The sequence below is a fragment of the Citrus sinensis genome, chromosome 7 (genome assembly GCF_022201045.2).
Source record: "Citrus sinensis cultivar Valencia sweet orange chromosome 7, DVS_A1.0, whole genome shotgun sequence".
NCBI classification, from domain to species: Eukaryota; Viridiplantae; Streptophyta; class Magnoliopsida; order Sapindales; family Rutaceae; genus Citrus; species Citrus sinensis.
The window spans coordinates 19,010,343-19,030,070 of NC_068562.1; the positions used below are offsets into that span (position 1 = coordinate 19,010,343).

General features: G+C 30.1%; 2 protein-coding genes across 2 annotated transcripts; one reads left to right on the top strand and one right to left on the bottom strand.

Annotated features, from left to right (window-relative positions):
* Nucleotides 1-412: 412 nt before the first annotated feature.
* Nucleotides 413-6,336, top strand: LOC107175495 (cation/H(+) antiporter 14-like). Its single transcript, XM_052431359.1, has 5 exons — nucleotides 413-715; nucleotides 3,093-3,176; nucleotides 3,791-4,205; nucleotides 4,482-4,780; nucleotides 5,209-6,336. The coding sequence occupies exons 1-5, from the start codon at nucleotides 413-415 to the stop codon at nucleotides 6,334-6,336; spliced, it is 2,229 nt and encodes a 742-aa protein (XP_052287319.1).
* A 4,276-nt stretch (nucleotides 6,337-10,612) lies between these two features.
* On the bottom strand, nucleotides 10,613-13,767 carry LOC102621617 (WRKY transcription factor WRKY24-like). Its single transcript, XM_006468068.4, has 5 exons — nucleotides 13,270-13,767; nucleotides 12,684-12,836; nucleotides 11,945-12,555; nucleotides 11,690-11,851; nucleotides 10,613-11,290 (listed from the first exon to the last, which is right to left on the bottom strand). The coding sequence occupies exons 1-5, from the start codon at nucleotides 13,651-13,653 to the stop codon at nucleotides 10,816-10,818; spliced, it is 1,785 nt and encodes a 594-aa protein (XP_006468131.2). The 5' UTR covers nucleotides 13,654-13,767; the 3' UTR covers nucleotides 10,613-10,815.
* Between the last annotated feature and the right edge of the window lie 5,961 nt (nucleotides 13,768-19,728).

Sequence of the window (19,728 nt, forward strand, 5' to 3'; positions counted from 1 at the left end):
CAAACTTAAACCATTGAATATTGATTTCCACAAGGTAAGCTGTTGGTTAATACAGCCATGAGCTTTTTCAGAACTTAAGATGACTGTTGTTTTACTGCTTTGCATGCATTTGCAGGTTTGTGAATATTTTGTAGAAGCTGTGGAGAAAAATCAACATGGCTGGTTTTGGTTCTGTGTAAATGGCGATGCAAGTAATTTATTAGCTTGATGAGAAAATTAATTAGCTCTGCTTAATTTATGTTATTTACGAAAGGTTAGACCTGAAAGTTTAGACATTCAAAATGATAATGCAGAACAATAAATATGCATGCATGTGTTTATTGAGCTTACGTTACGTAGTTACTGTAGTTACTGTTGAGTAATGAAAATGACCAGCTCAGTTATGTGAGTAATGAAAAGTACCAGATCGGCTATGTCCTCATCCCTCACACTGAAGCGAATCTCCCCAGCTGAATGGTACGAGCAGAGTCCTGGTAAAACATCGTGTACGGACATGTGCCAACTAGAAACGAGCACCGACCAGAGATACGTACCGACCAGATGCTCATCACCCAAAGAAAGAGGACATGATTTCACGAAATCGCAACAGTTTCGCCATGCCCCGAACCGCTGGGGAGAACGTGACGTCCCACGTTTACCCACGATTCGGTGGTTGGAGACCCATGAGGGTCTGTCATCACCCGAAAATGGGGGGCATGAAGCATACTCAGAAAACGTGGGATGATGGCTATAAGAAGCCAAGAGACCGATGAAGAAAGGGATGAAAAAATTGAGAGGGAAGGGAAAACTCTACCAAATTGAAACCAGATTACATTCCATACAAATCTTTTAGATACGTGAGGTTGAGAACATTATAAGGAGTTCACACAATTTAAATTACATAGTTTTTCCGTAAACACCTTGTGCTAACTTAAGCTTTGGACGGTTTACGCCGGCAAAACCATCGGCGTCTCTGATATGTTTTTGTGAACGCAAGCTTAGAAAGAAGATAAATGGTGATTCGAACCCTAGGAGCTCGGGAAATTGCTGAAGTAGAGAGACGGCGGTATCTTCTCCATTGACCACACAAGCGTTGGTGGAACGATCTGGTCAGGTAAAGGGCGATCAGATTTCAGCATCAACAGTTACTAAATCATTTACAGTACAACCTTTATAAATTAATAGGGTTGATCATATAAAATTTATTAATTAAAAGAGATATTAAATAATTAATAATTTATTAATTTATAGAGTTATTTACAATTCAATTAACATATATTTAATAACTAAATATTTAATGTATTATATCAATATTGAATCTGGATTAAACTATATATTCAATAAGAAAAATAAGAGATGAAATTCAACTTAATTTAAATTTAAGAAAAAACAAGTAAATAGTAGAGTTACATTTTATATAAATAAGTAACAATAGAGTTATATTTTATGTAATTAGAATATTACAATCAATTACTTTGTAATTTCAATAAATTATTAATTTATTATTTGAATGAGACCACAAAGTTATATAAGATTTTTTTAAAAAAGTATTATTTTATCAAAATTATTAATTTAGTCCATTGACCCAATTGGGACCGTAAAAATTTATTATATAATGGAGATTATTAATTTATCAAATATTAATTTATAGGATCTACTGTACTTAGAAACTCATAAAATTCATACATATGCAAATGAAAATTAATGAGACAATCGTATCAATCAATATAAGCTCAAATTGTCACATTTCTTCACTATCCAATCATCTAATCATATAGCTAATTTATTGTACGTTTTCTTATGATAAAGAAAAAGATTAAGAAAAAATTACAAAGTAGCCACCACCATTTTAATTAAAGGTTAGGAAAAATAATTTGAAATTTTGTAACATCATCTAATTTATTTCTTACAGAGTTTTTCTTTTTTAATTCCCAAACGATGTTTCCCTTGGTTAATCTTGCACATTTTCATTTTTTGCTTGAAAATAAATAATGAAGATTGTTGTCCTTGCTCGATCAAATATATCTAGACAATATTTTCCTGTTTGGTATAATAAATTTAAACATATAAACACAATTATTAAAATAAATTCTTTTACCAAGAGTGTATTAGATATTTAGGTAAGTTTAGATAATAAAATTTAAAATTTAGAATTTTATTAAACAAATAGATTCATTAATAAGTAATTTAGAGGGTTCAAATAATCATGTCCGCACTGAATATGTTTATACATATTTCTTTTTTTTTTAGTAAATTAAATCATCTGGTATTCGAAGACCACATTGAGCTTCGAGTAATTCAGATTCGAGTCAGGTAGGACCACTAAGGTGGTAAATCTTTCTCAACAAATATTTAACGCAGTTGCATTCTCAAATCTCGAACCGAGGACCTTCGTTAAGTTAGAACAGCCCCATGTCAATTGATCTACGTGCTCTTTGGTGTTTATGCATATTTCTTATTGAGTGAGAAAAGAATTCGATGCAATTACTTTGCAAAGATAAATAGATAATTTTTTTTTCTTCTGTGTTTACTCTTTGGTATTAATTATAAATGTATCAAATAATAATTAAGTAGGTATCTTGCTTTCGATACTTAATAGATGACTATTGATCAAAGACATGCTGTTGTGCATGTTATGGTGCATGACGGTGCGCGTGTTATATATATATATAGAGAGAGAGAGAGAGAGAGAGTTATTTGTTATGAGAACCTTGTTCTTCCAGTCAAATTCGCGGACCAAATTTAACCATTAACTACCTTGGCATTTGTCAACTGTCAAATTTCTAAATCTTTGCTCCATCCCACATATATGTTTTCTCTCTAGGCTTGTTCCCTTTCCGTTCTTTAACTGTTTTTTTTTTTCCTTTTTTTTCATATTCTGCCAATCTTTTCTTTCTTTCTTTCTTTTTTTTTTTTTTTTTTCTGTTCATTTTGTCTCTCAATCAAGATCTTTCAATCTTACCATCATGTCGGATCCAAAAGTGCTAAACGAAACGATTCCTAATAAGGTTATGAATTTTATACTAACATGCCAATATACTAATCAAATCAACTCCCACGGCATTTGGCATCATAATCCCTTTAAATTCACCACACCAATGCTATTGCTGCAGATGGTTCTCATCTTCTTATCCACCAGAGCTGTATACGTTTTGCTTCGACCTTTACATCAAACTACAATCATGGCACAGATTATTGTAAGTTCATTGCATGCCTTAATTTCTAAGTATCAATGTCTCAGACATTTGTTGTCCAATGGCAGAACGAATTGATAGCATACGTTAATATTATGCCCCTGGGGTGCGGAATGCGGACGACTTGCTTTCGACCTCCTTGTCTGGCCAACCAATTGAATTCGAAATCATTAATTATATATGTGCAATGACGTGATTTAAATTATAAAATTCAATATTTTAGACATTTCTTGTCCAGTAGGATATGAACAGATAGCGTACATTATTATGTTCGTAGGCCATGATTAAGTGGCTTTCACCCTCTGTCTACCTAATAACCGGAGTTTGAATTCTAAGGTCACAAAACCGGAAAATTTCTAAGATATATTAAAGATGTCATGTCAATCATATAATAAATAAATGATGATATAATATGTGTTCGTTTATTTTTTAAAAATCACCATACAACTGATATTCGCGTTAAATTTAATTACATATTTCATTAATTAGTTGTATTACTTATAATATATTGTGGAATTTCTCCCACCACTGATAGCATTTTTCTTTGATTTCATTTATGAGTATTGTGTTTTACAATCTAGCTATACATGTTGATTATCTGCGTTTGCTTTTTCCAGGGTGGTGCATTAATGGGCCCCTCACTTCTGCGTGAAATTCCTTTGTTTCCAATGGGAAGTAGATACGTGCTTAGAACTTTTGCTGAATTTGGCATGATCTTACACGCATTCGTGTTAGGAGTGCAGATTGATCTAGGATTAGTAAAGCACATAAGAAAAAGAGCAGTGATAATTGGTATCACAAGCACATTACTACCATTAGTGTTTGGCTTGTCAAGCTTCCGAATCGTACAAAGAACAAGCCATCTAGATGATGAAACAGCAAGCTCAATCGCTGCTTCAGTGGTGGTTAATTCCATGACTTCATTGGTTGTCATAACTGGCCTCCTTAAAGAACTGAAAATGCTAAATTCAGAGCTGGGTCGCTTGGCTGCATCCATCACAATTGTTAGCCACATATTTGGTTGGAGTGCTAGTATGATTTTGTTGAGTGTTAGAGATTCTCAGGATAATTTAACAACTATAAAACCATTATATATAATTCTAGTAGTAATCGTTTATTACATCATTGTGATTTTTCTCGTGCGACCATTAACAATGCGGATAGTCAGCAAAAACTCAGAGGAAGAATCTATGAATCAAAATCACTTTATAATAACAATATGTATAGTTTTGGTAACTACAATTTTGGGTACCCTTGTTGGCCAAAACTCCATATTAACTGCCTTTTTTTTTGGCCTGTGTTTACCAGATGGACCACCATTAGGCACACAATTAGTACAAAAACTTGATTTTTTCACATCAGGATTCCTGCTTCCTGTTTTTTGTGCTATGAGTGGAATAAGAATGGAATTATATCTCATAAATGAGAAATCATTTATAAAGATCGAGTTCATCATCTTAATGTCCTATTTAGGGAAGTTCACAGGTGTAATCGTACCATCACTGTTCTTTGGCATGTCTTTCTTGAAAGCTTCGTGTCTTGCTCTCATCATGTGTTGCCGAGGAATTGCCGAGATAGCCGTCTATTGCATGTGGAAGGACAGGAAGGTAAATATCTAATCTCCAAATATTTTATTGAAAAATATTAAAGTAACAGAATACTAATAAAAAGAGAAGTAATAAGTAAATCTATTTATCACAGTTTTTATCTGTCTAAATATTATTGCTCTATTTTATTTAGAAGGGTAAATGCTTCTTTAATCCGTATAATTTAGATACTTATAATTTGTATTTTTAAAAAAATTACTAGTTTCATGTTATATACGTCTTGTTATCTCAATTTAGTAGTTTTTAATTTACAAAATTATTAGTTGGATTCAACAATTACAAGTAACGAAAGGGGGGTTTTAGTAAAATACAATGACTAACTAGGTAAGAGAAGCATTTAGCCTAAGTAGAAAATCTTTTTCAATTAATTTAGAGTACAGTTATGTAGATATTGTCATATATCAACTAGTGGATTGTGTTATGCGCAGATCATAACTAATCAGATATTTGCGATTATGATAACCAACATGGTGATTATAACTGGGATTTCAACAACTATCGTGGGTTACCTTTATGACCCGTCAAGAAGATACAAATTAGACGTGAGAAGGGCAATCTGTAAATCCAAGCAAAACAGTCTCCGAATATTGGTTTGCATACACAAAGAACAAAATGTGAATCCACTAATAAGTCTCCTTGAAGTGTCAAATCCAACAAGAAATAGTCCCATTGCTGCCTTTGTGCTTCAGCTTATGGAGTTGAAAGGCAGTGTCACCGCATTTCTTAAACCGCACCATCAACAAACCAAGAGTGAAGCGGCTTCTTCAACTCAACTTATCAATGCCTTTACTCAATTTCAAAGATGCTATTACGGACATGTTGTGGTTCAACATTTCACTACAATTGCTCCTTATGCAACCATGCATGATGATGTATGCACACTTGCACTTGACAAAAGGGTAGTCATTATAATTGTTCCCTTTCACAAACAATGGGGAGTTGGTGGCATATTGGAATCAACTGACCTTTCGATACGAGCCTTGAATAGAAATGTACTTCACAAGGCTCCTTGCTCCGTTGGGATACTTGTTCACCGAGGCCAAAACAAGAGCAACCGGCCGGTATATACGGGGGAATTGTTGTATCATATCGTTATGCTCTTCATAGGCGGTGCTGATGATCGAGAGGCGTTGGCATACAGTAGACGCATGGCTGAGCATCCAAATACCAGCCTCACTGTAGTTTGGTTTATAACAACTGATCAGAATAGACCTAGCACAGAGATGCCGGATGATCATGAGCTTGACAATCAAGCATTTGATGAGTTTAAAGATAGTATGGTAGGGAATAAGATTATTTTTAGAGAGGAGATTGTGAAAGATGGAATAGGAACAACACAAGTTATACAAGCGTTTGCGGAAACGTTTGATTTGTTCATTGTTGGTAAAAATCACGACCCGTGTTGTAAGGCTACATTAGGTCTTTCAGAATGGATTGAGTACCCTGAGCTAGGGATTCTGGGAGACACGCTGGTGAATTCAAACGATGAGTTTTCAGTTTTGGTGGTGCAACAGCAACCGAAAGAAAGTAGGCATGAACTTAAAAGCATTCAGTAAATCGTAGATTACCAGAAATTTAAGAGAGAAATTCAGCTAATTTCTTTAAGAAATTATACTAAGCATCATTCAAGTAAAAGCAGAAGGTGTTTGACAAAAGTATTAAATTGTTCGATGAAATGTCTCAATGGAGAAATGCTTAGCGGCAAAGTTTGTATTCGAATTTTGGAGCTACAAGACACCAGCAAGGCCTGAGAACAAAAAGTTCTTGAAGTTTCGAGAAGATCAATGGACAAGAAGTGCATAACCAACCTTATAATCTCGGTCCTTTGTAACAATAGCTCACCTTGTTATTAATACAGATATGTTGGTTTACAAAAAGTTCTGGACCTTTTTTTTTTTTTTTTTGTGCATTTTATTCTAAGTTTGGCTTTAGTACTTTTCAGGAAATTTAACTCTTCACATTCTAGTAGCTTTGAATTTCATTGCAAGCAATTAATCTGCTGCCATACTCCAACGTTAAAATTAATTAAACTTTACATATTTTTATGCAAGTTTAAAAGCTTTAAAAGGACTTGAATACAGCTTTGCAAAATTCTAAGCAATTTGCTTTTTCTTTTTTCTTTTTTATTTTCTCTCTACTGCCATTTTAAATTCACATGTTTTTTTCTTTTTTACTTAGCAAATTCCTAATTTAGCCATTGACTCACTGCTTAAGCGAAAGAAAATCAGTATTCTTCTGAGACTGGTACGCATTGTCATTACCATTTCAACTTCTAACTGGCCATTATTCTATATTTTTATTTTTATTTTTAATTATTCTTGTTTCCATTAGAGATATATATATATATATAAGGTTTGTACTTTCTAGAAAAAAGTGTATGTTTGTTTGTTTGCTGTTTAATAATGAACATGTCAATTAGAAAATGTGCATATAGAACTGAAAATCTTGAAAATGAAAAAATAATAGAAAATTTAAACAATATAAAAAAGAAGGTCTTGATAAATTAAAAAATTATATAGATTTAAGTGATGAATCAGTAATGAAACAATAACTCCAAGCAAGTTTTTAAAAAAATGAAACATTAATGTAGAATGTTCTAAACAAAATCACACTGTGAACAAAAATAATGTGACATAAGGATAAAATCAATGTAGAAAAGATTTTACACTAACTAGTAACTATAACTTATCGATTCCAAATACTCCAATTTTTTAAAATAGATTCTTCAATTAATAGCTTTTCTAACCAATACCTTGTCGTAACAAATTTTTCTTATATTCTTCTACCTCATTGAAAAGGTTGCAATAATCATCTTCATTTGAATCAAGTGGACACCATGAGATTGTACCAACCCTACTCGTTAATATAACAATTAACATAATTTTCACCACGATTTTTGTAGACAAAAATCTTTGTGAAAATCTAAATTTTCAATATTCTTGATGTAGGATGTGATTGCATGCCACATAATTTGAATACTATCAGATAATCAGATTTTATCGATTTTGATTAATTTTTTTGATCATCTGAAATGTGTAAGTTGTATAGTGTTTTGATATACCGCATAGACTCCTTGATCTAATCTTGTCTTTCTACAGATTTCATAATAAGAATAAATAAAATTAGCTCGTCGATATATTGTAATAATGTACCCATTTTAAAATCTTTTCCCTTTTTTTTAATATTTTCTTATTATTGGAAAGTCGTGCTCAACCTACTAACTTTTTGGAGGTTTACTTGAATGACAAAGAAAGAGGCCACAGAGGATCTCCATCAACTTTGTCATTGACTTTCATTTTTCCGATTTTCCAGTCATTTAAACAAGAGTCTAAGCCGCAGGTCTTTGCAATGAAGTTAAAATGAGATTAATTAATTAATTAAAGTGCAACACTAAAATTAACTAATTAATTAAGCCTAAAAGTTAAAACATGGATTAAGAAATAAAACACAAAATGGATATGTCCTCCTGTTAGGTGAGTCGGCATTAGTGGTGGGCACTGGGCAGCGCCAAATGGGACCATTGGGCTATTACTTTTTGTTTAAATGCAGCGTATTCATCACGTAAATGTCTTTTCTTCTTCTTATCTTTTTATTTTTTAAAATAATAATAAATGAATCTTGTCCTTATTAAGCCGTACAAAACTGCCTGCCATTCATTCTCCTTGGCTCACGCACATTAACAAAAAGAAAACGTCATCAAACATCTTACCAAATTTTAGAGAATCATATTTTTTTTAATTGATATTATTACAAAATATCACTTTTACCGCTATTAATTTGCTCTCAATTTTTTTAATTTTTTTAATTTTATATAAATGAAAATCAAAACCTTTCTATATAAACTTCGACATGCTGAAAATTCGGTCCTAAATATCTTTTTTCACGTCAAGATATCATTAGTTGTGCAAATTTATGTAAAAAAAAAAATTGACCTATATAACTTGTGAACGCTATTAATTTGATTACAAAAGCACTTATAAATCCCAATTAAAATAAATTAATTTTAAAATTTTGTAAAATTATGAGTAAATTTTCGAATAAATAATTTATGATACAATAAGAAGATCAAGAGAAACTTCATACACATGAATAGATTTATAACATATTACATAATATAATATTAAAAAAATATGGCCCGACTAAATAAGAGTAGAGCTTATTGCTATAAGTATTGGATCCAACACATTTCAACTGTAATAATTATCTTTTAATCGGGAATTGAGTAAAGTCTAAATAAAATTTTGTTATTTTGTACTTGTTTAAAATTCAAACTCAGATTATCAAATAAAGAAAACTATTTACTATTAAGTAACATATGCATGTAACCAAACTTTTAGGGATCAGGCTACGGTGCAACTGTGGTACCGTGCCACAGTTGTATCTAACCGTTGAATGCAGTTGGATTGGTGGAGTCCACTGATATCCAACGGTTAGATGCAACTGTGACACAGTACCACAATTGCATCTAAAGTTTTCCCAACTTGTAGATATATACACACATTCGGTTACTCTAAATTAGACCATCCCTACTCCCTAGCCTAGTTGTTGCCTATTAAAAAGATAAATAAATAAATAACCATTAAAGGAAATTTTGAAAACTATAAGAATGATGTGAACAAAGATGATGATTCTAGGGAAATATCAAAAATGGCCCACCAAAAGGCAGCAACGCGGAAGGTACAATCCAAATGTGAAACCAACAAACCGGTTGACATCGACCAACTTGTACAGCAAGTAAACCTTTTACCTCAGCTCCTCATCTTTGACTGGTCAAATCTCCAGAAGATGTGACCACCCAGTGACATTGGTGTGGGACCCAGTGGGACCCCTCACTTTTAACGAATTAGCGGTGACAATTGCTAACACGATTTGGATAGCAATTTATTTTGTCAGAATTTTAATTGAGTTTAAAATTTTTTAAAGTCTGAACGAATTTTAATAAATATGTGTGTTTGGATGGCATATTTATTTTTAATATAAACATTTAAATGATATATTTATTTAATTTTTTTTAATATCTAAATGTAAGTGATATTTTATATTATTTTTATAGATAAAGAAAATTTTAAATATGATTATTTGATATTTATATATTTATAAATTAAAATAAAAAATTAGAATTTTTTAGTTTAAGAAATACATATTTTCTTAAAGATATTTTTAGAATTCAATATTTATTTCTTATTTAAATTTTTCTTTATTCAGAAAAAATAAAAAAAATTACTTTTCTATTTAAATATAAACATCTAAAAATAAATTATAAATAAATAAATTTAAAAAATAAAATTAATAAAATTTCAGACTTAACACGTTTCACAAACAATTCCTTATGAACTCCTCAAATTTAGTATAGAGCTAGGAATTAGGATTAAAAATTTGGATTCATTTGCTTTTTCTATTATGTTTTTCAAAAAAAAATTTGATTTAGCTCCCAAGAATACGGTGAAATAACTTTATTTATCAGCCACTCAAATTTGAATCTAGAGGAGAGAGAAAAGGAGTTGCAAAAATTAATTTAACTTTATCTATGGCTATATCTTTCGAAAAAAAATTGGAAAAAAAAAACTACAGATTCTTATTTAATAACTAACGAATCACAGTGAGCACAAAGAATGAAACCAACCCTGAATTCAAATCCCGTGGTTAATTTAAATTATAATGATGTATAGAATCGGTACATAAAGACGACAATTTTTTCCAATTTTTTTTTTTTCCAATTTCTTTGTTTTTAAAAATGGATTTAATAGCAAGTGTAATTCAATACAAATACAAAATTGAATTGAGCCTCTCTGGTTCTAGCAAAGAGGCCTCAAAACAATATTAAGAAAAATAAGCAATAGAAGCTTCTATATGTATATATACCTACAATTTTGAATATACATTACAAAATGTGGTAGAAATATACAAACAAACAAACAAACAAACAGAATGCAATTAACAAATGAAGGTAATATTCTTATTCTTCTGAATTCTATCAGTCTAACTCCCTTCCAAATGTGTAGTAACTGTAAAATCTTTCCAATTCTGTGCAAGTTTCAAAAGAGCAATGACTCGAAGAATGTGTCATGATCCCTTGGTTCTTCCTTGGCTCTTGATAACACATTGTCTTGCTGCTGACCCTCATTCATATAAGACCTCAAAGCATTTCCATATCCGGGAAAACCGAAGCTGCCGCTGCCCTGCAACATTTCGAGGGTATAGGGTGCTTGGCCTTCAGATGAGGATACCCTCAGATTGTGAACAGGATTGAGAATCGAGTTGTTGTTAGGATGATGAGCCACTGCCGATGCCCTTACGGGCAGTGTCCCGTTGTTGTTACTATTGCTGTTACTGTTATGGTTATTATTGCTGCTATTATCCGGCAGAGCCCTGCTGCCGCTGCCGCGAGCTGCCGGAACATCATGGTTGTGCTTTCCCTCATAGGTTGTGATCACTGCTCTAAGATCGTGTGATGCTCTCTCAACATGCTTTCTCACTGGACAACCTGGATGCGTACACTTGTAATAACTCCTGCAATTTTAATTACATAACAAAATTAGATTACTTACCATAACTCAATAAAAGAAAAGTGTTAATTCCTAAGAAAGTGAATCCTGAAACTTGGGGATAAAAGCAATATGCATGCCATTTGCTGCTAAAAGGTTTAAAGCACTTGCTTTGCAGTTAGGCACCTTTAAAACAAGCCTATAAACAGAATCCACCTTTCAAGGTATATAAACTTAAACCTTATATAAAAAAAAAAAGTCTTACATAAAACCATAGTAACATCCAGAAGTCCTAACTTACAGTGAAAAAGGAACCATCAATGATGAAAAACATGGTAGATGTCACTTACAAATGCTACAATCCAGAGTAGAACATCCAAATAGAAGAAGATAATTTAAAGTGAATAAGAGAAAAGATATTCACCTTGGATTTGGATTCCCCTTTACAACTTTTTGGCCATATTTCCTCCATCTGTACCCATCATCTAGAATGTCAATGTCACTGGTGGTTTGAACAACAACTCTTGGTTCTCTCACTGTTCTACTTCCAGGAGCTGAAATGCCTTCACTTTCACCCTCAATTTTCCTGAATAAAATCAAGCAAGCAAATGTTAATCCAAACAAGTATTCTTAAAATAGTTATCTTAATAACTTAACAATTAAGATTACTCAAGCCTACCATCTTTTGGCCTCAGGTTCATCTTCATCAAAATCATCTCCTCCTCCAGCTCCTCCTCCTCCTGATTTACTCTTCTGTGAACCCTGATCAACGTCATCATCTCCCACCGATATCGAAGAATTCTCTGGGGTTGCAGCTGAATCCATCTGTCCACTTCCATGTGTAGCATATGACTGATCTTGTATTTCATTTGAATGTTGAGTAGATGCTTGGATGGCATTAGAATTAACCGAGGATGACGATGATCTCCTTGTAGATTGAGGCTTGGGATGATTGTGACTGCCCTTGTAAACAATCTCAGTTATCTGCCCATCCAATGACCTTTCAACTTTCTTCTTTGTTGGGCAACTTGGGAATGTGCACTTGTAATAACTTCTTGGATTTTCACTTCCTTTGACTTGTTTTTGCCCATATTTTCTCCAATTATATCCATCATCAGATTTTTTACTCTCTCTAATGGGCTGAGATTGTTGGTGTTGGTAGTTTCCAAAATCTGATTGGAACCCACTGTTGCTCTGATTGTTACTTTGCAAAGTTGTTGAAAAACTCTGTGCCAATTTCACATCTTGCTTTGTGGATTCCTGATAATTCCATGGTTGGTTTTGCTGTGCCTGAAAACATAAATCAATTTAAACCAATTAGTGAGAATTTAACAGACAACAACAATTTTACAAAGTCTAAAAAAAAAAAAGAGGCAGAGGTAGCTTTAAATTGAATGGATTTAAATTACGTTACATACAATTGATGATGTTGTGTTGGGCCTTGTTTGTGTTGGAAATGAGAAATCAGATTGATTTTTGTTTTCCTGTTTAACACGTTGCTGGTCGTTACTGCCAATATTGCTCTTCCAGTTGAAAGTTTGAAATGCTCCAGTTGTTGGAGATGGCAGAACCTGTACATCAAGACAAAAAATAACCAAAATTAAAAAATATATATACACCCATCAATCTAATTATGTCAAGAACTCAACAAGCATCATAAAACTCTGAGAAAATGTTCAAAACAGAACAAGAAAACAGAGACCTCTCATCATATTTATCAAGTCAACCCAAGTCTTCCAGATTTTAGATAAAAATTCATCTTCAATATAACATAAATATAAACTAAATCCTTCTCAGGCCCACCCCCGTGAACGGAATTCGAACCCAAAACTCTTGTACCATCCAGGGGTCGAATCCCGGAATTTGAACCCCAGAACTCTTTTACCATCCAGGTGTCACACCCCGGAGTTCTTATACCATCCTGGAAAGATTTTACCAATTGAACCAACAAGCAGAGACATGACATGATAACATATGAGTATATACAAAGAAGAACAAACTTACGTTGGAAGTGTTAAGCAAAACAGGGGAGTCCAAGAGCTCAGCAGGGCTGAGGCCAGCAGGAATAGAGAAGTAAGAAGAAGGAGAGAAAAGTGAAGGAGGGGAGATGGGCAATGAAGGAGGCTGGATAGACTTGAATTTCGGCACACCCGACCCGGTTCTCTCAGCTATACGATCCGACAATCCATGAGTTGTTGTTGTTGTTGTTGTTGTTGTGTTGCTGTTATTGCTATGAAGTTGAGCATGATCGGCCGGTGCGGAAGATGTAAGAAGATCAGTGAAAGAAGTGGGGTTCATGAAGGGATGTGTTGAGAAAGTGAAGTTGTTTGTTGGGTGGTGATGGTGTGAGTTTGTTAAAGTGTCTAAGTTACCAGAAGAAGAGGCCATTAAAATTGAGAAGCGAGTATGATTGACCCAAAGAGCTTTTTAAGAGATAGATAGGGAGAGCTTTGAGAAATTGAAAAGGGAAAATTAATTTGGAAGGAAGAAAAGAAGAAGAAGAACAATGGTCACGTATCGAACAAGTCACTATTTATTTATTCATTTATTGGATAATACCACTGGCCCCCTTGTATTTATTTGATATGTTAATGAATAGCATAGTTTCTCTGTTTGTATCACATGGGTACTCAATGCTTATTATTGTTGTGTGTTAATTTTTTTTTTCTTTTTATCATAGGGTCACATGAGAGAGGTAAATAAGCAATCGAAAAATGTTGTAAAGTTAGATCTAATGTTTGATTTATAGTATACGCTTTGTTTACTTAAGAATCATCTTAACTAAAGAGAAAAATAATCACACTATTAGAAATCTAGATCTGAAAATAATACATAAATTTTTTTTTCAATATAGTTCAAACTTAATATTTTTGACCCATTTAATTATTATTGGTGAAGATATTATTTTAATGAGAAAAATAATTTTTCATAGTATTGGTTGACTATCAACAAAAACACTAAAATGAAAAAAATAATAAGAAATAATAAGAAACAATCATGAAATTTATTAAATAAATAATGTTAATCATTGTCTTAAAACGGAAGTACCTTAATAAAAAGAAAAAAAAGCATCAAATCATGCTTATTCAAACACAACAAATTTATTTATTCTAATTTATTATTATTATTATTTTTTTTTAATACTTGAAATGCCTAATTTGACACAACATCGATAGGGCATCTCACATGAGACCTATTTGACATAGAAAGAAAAAGATATCCTTATTTGTGATACTAAAAACGTTAGGGGTCTGAATGTTGTAATACCTTTTTAAGTTAGTTGTTTTATTTGTTTACTTGGAGGAGGTTTCCGGGAAGGTAAGCGGAAGGTTTGACCGTGGAAAAATGTTGCAAGGGATTGGTGCTACAGAGTGTGTTCGTGTTAAAAGACAAGACATTGTGCTAAATTTTTGTGTTTTTCTTTCCTTTTTTTCTTTTTTTTTTTTCTGGGTCAAAGCTCGTGCGTTTGACTGGATGGCGGCTCAAACTGAGGTATCTTTTTAGTTTTACATACGTGTGTTATGTAAAATGCAAGCCTACTTTCGGGGGAACACCAGAATATCATATAATTAATTAACATAAGTATAATATGTATAGATAAATTTTATATAATTATTAATTATATAATAAATTTTTATAATATATACATATATAGGGTCCGGTTAAGTTACATTTACATTTAATGTAACTTACGGTTTGTGAAATTTCATCTAACCTCTTATGCTCTATGTTATTTATATTTTATTTATGAATATTATAAACTTTTTGAATTGTAAATTTTCGTTTAATCCCTTATACTCAATTTTGTTTATTAAAACTCTAAAGTATGAATTCACCCCATAATTTTAAATTATCAAAATAACCTCCATTTAATTAAAAAATATAATTATTGTTAAATCAATTATAATTATAATTATTATTTTATTATAATCATAAATATAATTATATTTTTAAAATAGATTATTGTTATTATTAATAACAATAATAAAAGCATTATAATTAATTTATTTATTAACAATAATTAATAATTTTTTTATTAAATTATTAATGATAATTATTATTAATAATTAATTTTTGAATAATAATAATAATTAAAATACAAAATAAAAATTATAATAAAAATTAATTAAAAAATTTGTAACAATTGGTTTACAATTTAATTCATTCTAATTTTGATTCTATAACAAAATAAAAAAATAAATGGTAATACAGCTCATTCTAATTACGATTTTTTCAGTTCAAGTAAATAAATTATAATGTTATTTTGTTTATTTATTTATTTATTTATTTTTCTCTGAAATGTTTTCTAAAGAGAGAGAGAGTGTGTGTGTGTGTGTAGATTGTTTTTTTTTTTTTAACTTTTGAAAATAATCACATTTTGTAAAATCTTACATAGAATAAGATGTAGATCAATTTTAACTCGATGAAAATATATTGGCTGTTAAAAAAAAGTAAATAAAAATAAATATTTGAGAAAATATATTATTAAGTGAATAATAATAATAATCATTTTAATTTATTTACTTAAACTGAAGAAATCATAATTAGAATGAGCTGTATTACCATTTATGTGTTTATTTTGTTTTAGAATCAAAATTAGAATGAGTTAAATTGTAACCAATTACTATAAAATCATTAATTAATTTTTATCATAATTATTATTTTGTATTTTAATTATTGTTATTGTTATTGTTATTATTATTCAAAATTATTTATTAATAATAATTATCATTAATTATTATTATTAACAATTTAATAAAAAATTATTAATTATTGTCAATAGATTAATTAATTATAATACTTTTTATTCTTGTTATTAGTAATAACAATAATCTATTTTTAAAATATAATTATATTTATGATTATAATAAAATAATAATTATAATTATAACTCATTTAACAATAATTATATTTTTTAATTAAATGGAGGGTGAGAATTTAAAATTATGGGTGCAAATTCATACTCTAGGGTTTCAATAAAATAAAATTGAGTATAAGGGGTTAAACAAAATTTTACAATTCAAAAAGTTTATAATATCATGAATAAAATATAAATAACATAGCAAATAGGGGGTTAGATGACAGTGCACAGGCCGACCGTAAGTTTCGTTAAATGTAACTTAGGCGGACCCATATATATATATATATATATCATAATTTTATTTATTTATTTATTATATAACTGATATTGTACTTAAGATATATTTTAAAATTCTCCTTCTTCTGCTCTTGGATTGAGTTAATTGATTTTTTTTTAACTTTTGTAAAATGTTATAGAGATAGTTTATGGCTAAAAATAATTTTATTGAATTAGTAGTTTTCAAGTAAGTTTATTTATCAATATCATTTAAATTTAATTTTTTAAAAATAAATATTTAAATTTTGATTTTGATTTTATTCACCCTCTATTTTAAAAAAAAATGAATTTTGTGAATTTAAGATTAATGGGATTCTAAATTTAAAAATTAATTTAAATTTTTATGTTTGGATAAAATACACAGTAGTTATACCATAACGATATCCCCATGTGGATGGAACCAAAAAGTCTAAGGCACCCAAAAAGAAAAGGCGAGAGGACAAACCAAGTGGAGAATTAACATCCAACTTCCTAAATTGATTTTTAGTTTTCTTTAATATAGTTTCACGATAATTTAATTTTATTCCTATCGATGTGAGTGAGGTTTAAATTTTAATAAAATAATATAAAAAATAAATACCCCTTAACATGTTTAGATGATAAAAATATAAGAACTATCTTATATATTTACCCTTACATATTTGATAAAATTACATTTAATTCTCAGTCAGTCAATATTCCCTAATAGAATGATTTGAAGCTCAACATGTTAAGGGGTATAATTATCTTTTTATTTTATTATTATTATTTTTTAAAAGATGATGAATGACACAGTAATCCTTAAAAAAGATACCTAGCACAAGGGTAACGGCTTTGGATGAAAAATAATTATATTACCTAATAACGTAGCTAGTTTAAATAAAATTCAGTATTTATGAGTAGTTGCTTGTTATGATGCAAAAGATTATGTAATTACACGATAATTTTGTGCTTTTATTTATATAAATGCATATTAATGTATTATATTGCTTATAATATTTTTTTCAAAATTTAGGTAATTTAATCTACTCTATCCACTTATGTGAATATGGTTCGAATCTAAGTAAAAAATGTGAAAAATGTAGTTATATCTACTCTCTCCCTTGACGTATTGAAATGACAAAAATATAAAAAAATTATATATTTGCACTAAAAATTATAAAAAATTATATTATGCATGTTTAACGAAATTGCATTGGAGTATTTCCCAATTAGATGATCTGAAGTAGCTCACTCTTATAAATTAAATAGTACCCTTTCAAGCAGGGGTAAAAACAACGAAGAAAAAGATCGCTTTTATATTTTTATCATCTAAACATGTTAAGGGCGAGTAACTGTCTTTATTTCTGTATATTTGCACAATTAATGACATAGTAATCGCTTAACAAAGATACTCTCACACAACCTAACAAATTTGAATGAGAAGGTAACTAAATTACCTAATAACACACATATATAGTTTAAATAAAGTTTAATGCTTCTGAGTAGTTGATAAGGATAGTAATGGATACCACCTGCTGTGGGTTTGCCATTATCTAATAACATATATAGATAGTTTAAAATGCAAGCCTACTTTGGGAGGAACTATAGAATATAATGTAATTAATTAACATAAATATAATATATGTAGTTAAATTTTTTATAATTATTAATTATATACTAATTTTTAATATATATATATATTTATTTATTTATTTATTGTATAACTGACATTGTACTTCAGATATATTTTAAAATTCTCCTTTTTCTACTCTTCGATTGGACTAATTGATTTTTTTTAAACTTTTGTAAATGTAATAGAGATAGGTTATGGTTAAAAATAATTTTATTGAATTAGTAGTTTTCAAGTAAGTTTGTTTATTTAATCATTTAAATTTAATTTAAAAAAAGTAAATATAAAAAATTGATTTTGATTTTGTTCACCCTCTATTAAAAAAATTGAATTTTGTGAATTTAAGATTAATTAGAAACTAGATTTTAAAATTAATTTAAATTTTTATGTTTGGATAAAATATACAATAGTTATACTATAAGGATCTCCCCATGTGCATGGAACTAAAAAGTCAAAGGCACCCAAAAAGAAAAAGGCAAAAGGGCAAACCAAGTGGACAATTAACATCCAACTTCCTAAATTGATTTTTAGTTTTTTTTATTATTTAGTCTAACAATAATTTAATTTTACTCCTATCTATGTGAGTGGGGTTCAAATCTTAATAAAATCATATAAAAATAAATGCCTCTTAACATGTCTAAATGATAAAAATATAAGAATTATTTTATGTATTTACCCAGTTACCCTTATATATTTAATAAAATTATATTTGATTCTTAGTCAGTATTCCTAATAGAATGATTTGAAAAAGCTCAACATGTTAAGGGGTATGATTATCTTTTTATTATATTATTGTTTTAAGATGATCATCGACATAGTAATCACTTAACAAAGATAGTCTAACACAAGGGGTAACGGCTTTGGATGAAAAATAATTATATTACCTAATAGCATAGCTAGTTTTAATAAAATTTGGTATTTACGAGTAGTTGCTGGTTGTGATACAAAAAATTATGTAGTTACAAGATAATTTTACACTTTTATTTATATAAATGCATATTAATATATTATATTGCTTATAATTTTTTTATTCAAAATTTAGGTAATTTAATCTACCCTCTCCACTTATGTGAGTATGGTTTGAATCTCAATAAAAAATGTGAAAAATGTAGTTATATCTACTCTCTCCCTTGACCTATTGAAATGACAAAAATATAAAAAATTATATATTTGCACTTGCATGTGTAACGAAATTATATTGGAGTATTTCCCAATTAGATGACTTGAAGTAGCTCACTCTTATAAATTAAATAGCACTCTTACAAGCAGGCGCAAATCAATGAGTTTTGTTGTATAATTTTGTCATCCCTAATTGTTGCTATATCATGCCAAAAATTAGTAGAAATTTCAAATTAGTAACCGTGATAAATTTCTATAAAGTAATGTACATCAGTTCTTTTTATGTTATAAGATGTACAACATTTAGATTGATTTTTTAACTGTTCGTTTCTCTCAGCGTTCGAACGAAGCAAACGAACTAAAAAATATTACTTAAAAAACATTCGGCCAAGCCTGCAAAAACATTGTGATACATGCTTAAACACGCTTGAAATTTAGAGTTTGGTCATGACTTAACTCCTAGTACCGACACATACAAAGGCTATTAGCTTTTTAACTTTTGTGGATGAGATATTTTTGGCGATGTATAAAGTCGTGCGTATCTAGAAGCTGTAAGCCTGTAACAAGGGGCGATGTCTTGTCTTGTTGTCCGCGCAGCAGAAGAAGCAGAAGCTGC